The 10,187-nt window shown below is 29.7% G+C and overlaps 1 protein-coding gene across 1 annotated transcript; it reads right to left on the reverse strand.

Annotated features, from left to right (window-relative positions):
* Nucleotides 1-189: 189 nt before the first annotated feature.
* On the reverse strand, nucleotides 190-798 carry LOC148298461 (uncharacterized; the record flags this gene model as incomplete). Its single annotated transcript, XM_088276859.1, has 1 exon — nucleotides 190-798. A coding segment is annotated over exon 1 (609 nt), but the record flags the coding sequence as incomplete, so codon positions are not given.
* Between the last annotated feature and the right edge of the window lie 9,389 nt (nucleotides 799-10,187).

A 10,187-nucleotide genomic window follows, 5' to 3' on the forward strand; every position in this document is an offset into this window, starting at 1 on the left:
CAAAAAGTGATCTGTTTCCATTTCGGCCCCCCTGAACACTCTTGTGTCTACTGTGGCGGATCTCAATCTAGAGTCAATGACGACATAATCGATAATAGACCTTTCGTCACATCTCTCCCAAGTATATTGATGGATTCCCTTGTGTGCAAAAAAAGTATTTGACACAAAGAGATTCCATTCCTGACACACCTCTAGCAATCTCTTCCCACTATCGTTCACTCTCGCATCTCCATACAAACCGAGCACTGATTCAAAACCGTCTCTCCTTGTACCAACCCAGCCATTCAAATCACCGGCCAGAATTACCTTTTCATTATTCATTTTTCCATTCATCACACTCATTACATTCAACCAAAACTCATCCTTCTCAGACTCGCTGTCAGAGTTGACGGGGGCATATCCTATTAAAACAAGTAGCTTTGTTAACCCGACTTTGAATCTGACAAACATGAGTCTTGCGTTGACGAACACATACTCTTTCATACATTCTACCATCCTGGGTGATAGAAACGCGGCGACGCCCCGACAAGCTCTATCTGACTCCGGGAGTCCAGACCAGAGAATCAAAGTGCCGTCACGTTCCATCGATCCACTACCTTTTTTCCAGCTTTCAGTCACACATAACAAATCCAAACACTTACTTTCCATTACATCACACAGTTCATTCATTTTTTCATCCATACGTCCTCTTACATTCCACGTCGCAATCCTGCATTCATGCGCTATCCTCTTCTTTGCGCCTCCACGGGAAAAGCGGCCAGCTGGGTGGCGAACCTCAACGTGGCCATTTATGGGCATTTTCCCGCATTCCACAACTTACTAACTATTATATACTACATACTAATTGAGTCACAGCACACACACAAACACCACTGGGTAATACCCTGTCACCGAAAACGAAACACTTCCAGGAAACACAGCACTGTAATGATGGGTAAAACCCGTACTAATCGTAACGCGGGTGAAACCCGGAGCGTATATAAATATATATATATATATATATATATATATATATATATATATATATATATATATATATATATAAATATATATATATATATATATATATATATATATATATTGTTTAAAAAAATCCTGAACATGTAACACATATCAACATATGTTCCAAACAAGAGACCTGATTCACAATATTTTGATTGTGTCCAAATGCTTGTTCACAATTCTGGGTTTATCCACTTAGAAGCTATTTTTACTTATTTAGCTACTTACTTAGAGTATTTGATAATGTCTTATATATATATATATATATATATATATATATATATATATATATATATATATATATATATATATATATATATATATATATATATTTATATATATATATATATATATATATATATATATATATATATATATATATATATATATATATATATATATTTATATATATATATATATATATATATATATATATATATATATATATATATATATATATATATATATATATATATATATATATATATATATATATATATATATATATATATATATATATATATATATATATATATATATATATATATATATATACATATATATATATATATATATATATATATAAATATATATATATATATATATATATATATATATATATATATATATATATATATATATATATATACATATATATATATATATATATAAATATATATATATATATATATATATATATATATATATATATATATATATATATATATATATATATATATATATATATATATATATATATATATATATATATTATTGACATTTTATTGTGTCCAAATAATTTTACACAAATCTGGATTATTAGTGGAGGTTTAATAAAAATAATAAAAATAGTCTGGGTATTAACAGTACTTATGACCTGTCATAGGCTGGTTAAGTGATCACTTTACACCAGAAAACCAGATTTGTGAACAGGATCTGGAAATCCAAAATCTTGTGAATAAAATAACTGGTTAAATTGTAAATTGAAAATCATTTTTTCAAGCGTCTACCAGTATTTAAAAAAATCGGTTGGGATAATGCATATATCTAAGAAAAATTGTCTTTACTACAAAGTACTGTTTATTTCAGTTCATAAAGACAGTTTTGTAGAATTTACATCTGAACATTCTAAATTATTATGGTCGGTGACAGATAAGACCCTATAGCCGCTTTTGCACTTCACGGAATTTTACCGCCCGGCAGTCCGGTTTTGAAAAATGAAAGCGACTACGACAGTTTAGCGTGATCGAATTTACGCGCAACGTGTTCACGTACCGATCTGAAGAAAGATGGACAAAATCACAAACCAATCCAAGCCAAGCATCCGTTTTATATGCTAACTGACGTGCCGGACGGTAAAATTCCGTGTAGTGCACAAACGCCCTATTTCATGATAAAATGTCTATGTTTGGGTTGAAAGGAGTTATAAAATGTTTCCATCGTACGAGTATTTTCATTTCAACTAATTAAATATTGTTATTAGATATTAATTGTGTATTAGTATAATTGATAAATGGTTTGTATTCACAAGTGACCTCATATGTTTATATTTGGTTAAGGTTATTAATAGTTTGTGAACATATATATTGTTGATATCGTTTCTTCGTCGAATTCTTGAATATAGAATTCTTGAATAAAACAAGAACAATGTAGTTTCTTGTCCGCCTCCATGGTGTATTGGTCATAACGCTCGGCTACCATTATGGAGGTCCTGGGTTCGTTTCCCAGGGGAGGTCGAATAAATATGTTTAAATTATTTTTTCACTCTAATATTTATTCGATACTACCCTGGACTGATACCTGAACCGGAGGGCTGATCACCTCTCCGTCATGTGTTAACGATCAAGATAATACTATGTTTATATAATGCAGTGCCCTATGCACCTTGGGGTGCGGATAAGTGTTTGAAGAATGTAATTTTTTCCAATTTTATATTATTTGACCAGTGACCGGGTTCAGTAGTTACCGACATCATCAGACTAGTGGGAGGTTCGATAAAAATCTTTGTCATATGCCCAACAAGCCAGTATATCAACCGTTACTAGAAAGTTTTAGTGGTAGCAGAAATGTCGTATTTATGAAATTACAGGTAAACCTTGTTTTGCATCAGTTTGATTAACGCCGTTTCACAACTACGCCGGTTGGAGCCGGCCGTGAGTTTCCCAAATCAAAAATTAGAATTGATTAGAAATTAGAGTTGATGAAGGAATTAGATTGCCTTCAATCAGAAAAACCCCATGAAGAAGAAAAAAAGAAAGAAAATTAGGGGAAACCCTTAAAAATGACAAACTGGTGAATTTATATTTATTTTTAAAGAATATTAATTTTACCAAGAGATTATTTATTTTGAATATATTTGGGAATATAGAATACAAATTTATAAAATAAACATGTTAGATTTTTGACAGGGACCTACATCATCCTACATCATCTATTATTTTTGTGTTCATTTTACGCCGATATTTTTTAAACCGGTGTCTCTCGGAACGGAATCCCGGCGTAATACGAAGTTTACCTATAGTGTGTTGCGATCCCAAGTATACAAACAGATGTATGTCTATTATTTATATTACTGGGGATATGAAAATATTGACTTACCTGAACGATCTGACTACATAATAGAAAATCATCATCGAAATTTTCAGTAGCCATATTTTTCAGCCGTATTTTTTTCTGCGGTGTCTTCACGTGAACTTTATCACAATAAACGTTAGGTTTATTGTCAGCCATTGTTAAGTGATTTTTAAAAAACTCGTCGATGAAATATCGATACAAAATAAACAAATGTGAATGGTCGTCTTCACTTCACCGTTGACGAACACTGACTGCAGATCATTAAGAATAATTTGATCTTATCAGAATGGAATTTTTATTTCTTTTCGTAAGAAAATACCTGTTTTTAAACACGACTCATGTTTATTTAATTTGTTTACATTATTTGAGTGGGCTCAAATTTTATATAACCAAATTCTGTGGATGTGATCCACTTAGGAGTTAAATTTTTTATTGATTTTATTAATTTATAGGTCTCTCAACTTGATATAAAATTGATAATAAATATGTATCGTTTTTTACCTCTTTTTATATGATGGAACATGGAAGTGAGCATTCCCAGGGCTTACGACCTGGTATTTGGCTGGCTTAAGCGATCACTTTTAACGCTTGAGCAACGTTCACCATTCTGGCCATTTTTGAACATCCATATTGCATTAATTCTTGAAACCTGTATATATGCAATGGTCTCGGAATTTTACGCTTGTGGATATGATTTTCGATACGTTTGTGAGTATGGCATATTGAAGCGCCACCAGTTGAGAATTTGGTGAAGTACTTTTTTAACTTACTCCGTTTGAACATAGGTGACATTCATTCCGAATTTGTTCACATATATTTGTTAGGAGATATAAATATATATATATAAATATATATATATATATATATATATATATATATATATATATATATATATATATATATATATATATATATATATATATATATATATATATATATATATATATTTATATATATATATATTATATATATATATATATATATATATATATATATATATATATATTTATATATATTTATATATATATATTTACATGTATAAATATATTTGTCCGCCTCCGTAGTGTAATGGTCAGCACGATCAGCTACCGTTCTGGAGGTTCTGGAGGTCCCGGGTTCGATTCCCAGAGGGGTCAAATAAATATAAGTGTTTTTTTCACTGTAATATTTATTCAATATTGCCCTGGACTGGTACCTGAAGCGGAGGGCCGATCACCATTCCTTCATGTGTAAACGATCAAGATTACTCTGCGTTTATATGACGCAGTGCCCTATGCATTGGGGTGCGGATAAGGGTTTATTATTTATTATATATATATATATATATATATATATATATATATATATATATATATATATATATATATATATATATATATATATCTTGTGCCAAAAGTATATATCAATCAAAACGTTAACAATTCAACAAAAAAATATATGTGAAAAACATATTTCAAAATTAATGCAATATGGATGTTCAACAATGGGAAGAATGGTGAACGTTACTCAAGAGTATAAAGCAATCACTTAACCCACCCGAATGCCAGACTGTTTGCCCAGGAAAGATCATACTTCTATAATTTTTTCTACAAAAACAATAGATGTCTCGGTTCAAGTTGAGAAACCTATAACAAAGAAATTTAAAATCAACAAAGATTTTTAAAAAAAACATAATTTATTCTCAGATACTAGATTATTCATCCTATGAATTATGTATCAATATCATCCAATGAATTGTTTATCATAATCACTCCTCGTGTTTTTTAATGTCTGAATAAGACGAAACTCGTCACATATTATCATATATATTTAAACAAATCGTGTTAAATTTTTGATATATTACTCAACAATTCAAAATGGAATTCTACCAACTGTCTGCAGTTACAATAAATTAGATTGTACACCGTATGAATGTATATTGATAATAAATATAACAAAATAACAAAATAATACATTAGTTATTCCAAATATTAGATTATGCATTTTTGGGTAATATATCCTAAATTAAACACGGTTATTGGATTGAATTCTTCTTTTATTTACATATGTATGATAATATGTGACGCGTTTTGTCTTATTAAGACATTAAAAACACTCCGCGTGTTTTTTTATGTCTTAATAAGAAACGCGTCACATATCATCATATATATTTAAATAAAATTAGAATTCAATCCAATAATCGTGTTTCATTTTGAATATTTTACCCTACAATTCAGAATTGAATTCTACCAACTATCTGCAGTTAAAATAAACTAGATTATACATCCTATGAATGAAATATTGATATTATAGGTGTGTTAACTTGAGATAGAGTAGCTATCGTTTCAATACTGTAAATACCTAGATATTTAATTCAATGGTCCTTGCAAAAAAGTCATACTTAAAAGATGCAAACTAGACTGTTTTTTCCTCCTTTCGAATTGAATGCACCTAGCAAAGGAAATGAAGAGACAGAACCGTTAAAATGATTAACGCGATTGTCTTTTAACCGTCTCTTTTTAAAGAGACAGTCTGTTTAAGATGTAAAATCTGAAGTATCAGAGTTAAGCAGATAGTTAAAAAGAAATCCCGGATTTGAACTGCGATATTAATTTGTTAATTAACTTTGCATTTTAATAAATTTTAAAATAAAAAATATATTTTTTAATAAAGTTATAACTAGAACCAAATGCTTCTTTTGATTTTATATTCTACAGCAGAGATAGCGAACCTTTCCCACAAGTAGTTTTTTTTTTTAAATAAAAACTACTTGTCGCGTGAAACATAGCTTGGTCAATTAAAACAAAGACTTATTAGTTTTATGAACTTGCAAATTTGCAAGATTTTTTAAATGCTCTTTATTGATAAAAATAAATTTAAAATAATTAACACTTAATACATATGTACACATACAATATATGCACATACAAATACAAACACATACGCACCACATTATTCAAATTTTAATTCAAGCTTTACTTGGTAAAAACAACTACATATTTCTTAAAATCTAGATATTATGACACGTGTTTGATGCATGCAGCATTATTTTCAAACACCGAAGAAATCGAAACACGTGTTGCAAAAGATTTTTTAGAATAAGTGGTATTAACCAAGTAAAACTTTAATAAAAAATGGAAAGAAATCACCTCAAAGTGACTGCCGATTAAATTAACAAAATAAATATTTCTATTGAAAATATGTGATACATTCATTGGCGCCTAGGTAATTTATAACTTATTTACGATCTTCATACTTAATAAAATATGTATTGATTTTAATTTATTTATGGTACTTTTATGCATATTTTATAATATGGATAATAAATTCGGTAGTTATTTTTAAGTGGAAATATATCCAATAAAATATGTTTTTCTTAAAACGCTGCACAAATTAATGTCTTCAGTATCTGACTTACGTTCACATTAAAAAGGTTTTATTTTAATAACCATGGCGTTTGAGAAGCCAGGTTGACCTTAATCAAACCGGTATCAAAAAATAAAATTTATGCTTATGCAGATTATAAATAAGTACTTACGTTATAAACGAATTTTGATATTTATGACTGACACCTTTAAAGGTACGTTTGTATGTATGTATGTATATTCACTTAATACGTTATTAATAAATATTGTTTTTTTGTAAATTATACGGGGCCTGTTCAATTAATACTTCATTAAACAAAACGTACTTTATTTTGAGTTACATATCTCGGTTCCTTTCAAAGTATTCACCTTACGACGGACTTTTATAAATTTTATCCTTAAGGTGATTCCAATTTTGGACATATCGCTCACTCCTTTCAATAACGTCATATATTTAAAAAATCGTCAAATTTCAGTTGTGCATATTTTTGGAATGCCCCACTATATCCCAGCAAAAGCGGCATATTTTAACTTAATATTTACTCGCTACAGGGCAAAAAGTGCTGTTTTTGCATTTTGAAGAAAAGGTATTGTTTAATTACTTTTTTAATATAGAAAAAACATTCAGATTTTTACCTGAAAAGATCGGTTATACAGTAAAAAGTTGAATAAGTGGCTTGTTATTTATTTTTAATACATTTGATTATATTCTTAAACTTTAAAAACGAACTCCTGAAATTTTTTTTTTGTATATTTGACGTTGTTGAAAGGAGTGGGCGATATGGTAGTCCTGGAATGCTTCTTTTTTAGAACTTTAATTACCACCGTGTGTCTGCAAGTCAAGAAAGAGAGAGAGAGAGAATTAAGGCCCAATATACGAGTAGGTACCTACATACTGTGTAAACATTTGACGCAACTTAATTTTTTGCGTAAAATATTGTTTTTGGATAGCAAAAAATGTTTTTTTGTTATATTAAAACGGGATTTAAAGCATTTTTTTAAATAGGGGTGTCAGAAAATAGTTTATTGACATGTCAAAACAGTTGATTTTCTTTCAACATTTCAACAACTATGTTAAGATGTCAAAAATATTATTTAAAAAATAACTCCTTTAATTGGAAATAATCCAGATTTGTGAACAAACTCAAAATGTTGTAAATAAGTTATCTCATCAAATTTTAAGCCAAAATAATAAAACAAAATGATTTTTTCTAGTGTTTCTCATGTATATGATTATAATCCAGGATTCGGACCTCACATACAAATGTAAGAGTTTTTGCTTAAAAAAAACTTCTTTTCTTTCACCATAGATGTTTCTAGCGAAATTTTAGTGATTCAAGCAGTATGTTTCGAATTTGAACAATTTATATAGAAGTTCCAAGAATTTTAGTAGTGTGGTTGTCAATCATGTGTAGAGTTGGTGAATGCTACACGTATGTAAAGTAATAACGGTCGTAAGCCCCGTTAATGCCCAGACATTCATATTCTTCTTCATTTTTGTTGAGATGTCAAAAAATAAATTAGAATACAATAATTTTTCACGTAAATGAACTGGAGCAAACTCTTTTGGTTCGTCGGAGGAAAAATGTTTGCATGTAATATTCTACCCTTATGGTCCGAAAGCGTTCATCCGGCGTTGTAATGAAAAATCGCCTCTCGGGCCCGCAATGAGCGGTCAGTGTTCTAGTATCGCCATATCTCTCCCTGATATTGCAGCTTTTAAAGTCCACTGTTGTAGGACTGCTTTAAAAGTGAAATATCTCATGTGATTCATACCAGAAAAGGGAATGTTTGGGAAGCTTTTAACGGACGCTTAGACAAGATGAACATGTTTAATGAATTCATATCTTCTCAAACTTTACTTATATAAAATTATGTTTTTATATTTTCTTGCATACTTTCATTCATTGAAATTAAAATTACCTTTAAAAAATCAGTTCATTATTTACTCAATTATATAAACATACTTAGTCGTACAGGAGAAAGTGACCAACTAACAGAACATAAAATGTTCAGGAGTCATTTTTGCTTGGCAAGAAAATAAACATCAATGCAGTTAGTCATTTTTAACAACTCAATATATTATGCTTCCAAGTTTAAAATCGCTTTGGGATTTTATCAGGGCAATATTAAGCTAGTAAGATATCAAATAGTCAATAATCACGTTTTTGTAAAAAATGCACTTGGTCACTTTCTCCTGTATGACTACGATTTACGTAAAAAATACAAAATTATTACCATTTTATCGTTAATCTAATGCATTTTTTATTGTTAATAATGCACGATTAGTAATTTAAAAAAAAATATTCACAATTTAACACGTGTTTTTGCCGCCGTAAAAACTAATGTAAGTCACGCCACTTCCCTGCAGGGGTAAGCAGAGAGAATAGAACGCCACCCTGTCTTTGCAAACATTATTTTTTCCACATTCATGCATCTCCTCATACATACCCGTCGATTATTTCGCCAGAAGAATAAAGAATATAATTATCATTAAACGATTTTTAAATTACGTTTTACTGCGTAAATACTACTGTTGTGTGTTTAATAGTGGTATTTACCAGGTAAAACTTAAATGGAAAGGTTTATGATAAATTGACTGCCGAATCAAAAAATTAAATATACAAACTTTTACTGAGTTTTTAGTGTGTAATTTGTAATGTCTAGTTCCTGCTAATCTTCGAGATGTACCCAGCTTAATCGATAGCCTATTATATTACTAAATAAATAACGTAAGCGCCTCTTAACGAGCAAATTAAGCTTTATTTTCAATGAAATTATCCAAAGAAATCGAACCGCGAGATGCTGAACCTACGTTATACGATATTTCACAGTTCCAGGGGGTCATAAACACAATGTATGGCCAGAATAGCGATTAAACGCTAGCAATTCGTTTAAATGTATTTCACTACTGATACTGAATATATACGGCTTAATGAAAAATACCAGCGGAATAGATAAACGCTTTGCCAATGGAAGTATTTCCACTCTTTTCCACGGCTTTGGAGCAATTTATCTGTAAACAGGGATTTTATTTTGAAGTGGGCGGTTACATAAATTCCCCGTTCATTTGTGGATAAATGCTTCATACAAACTAGTGGATAAAAAACCAATATAAAAAAATTATCCATTTTTAATTAATGGTTCACTTAGTAAATACCACTATTTCTTAAAATCTACTGTGACACGGTGTTTGAAAATGATGCGGAATACATCGAAACACGTGTCACAGCAGAGTTTAAGAAATAGTGGTATTTACTAAGTAAA

The sequence above is a fragment of the Brachycentrus maculatus genome, unplaced genomic scaffold (assembly GCF_059751285.1).
Source record: "Brachycentrus maculatus isolate JH-2025_06_01 unplaced genomic scaffold, ASM5975128v1 h1tg002002l, whole genome shotgun sequence".
Taxonomy (NCBI): Eukaryota; Metazoa; Arthropoda; class Insecta; order Trichoptera; family Brachycentridae; genus Brachycentrus; species Brachycentrus maculatus.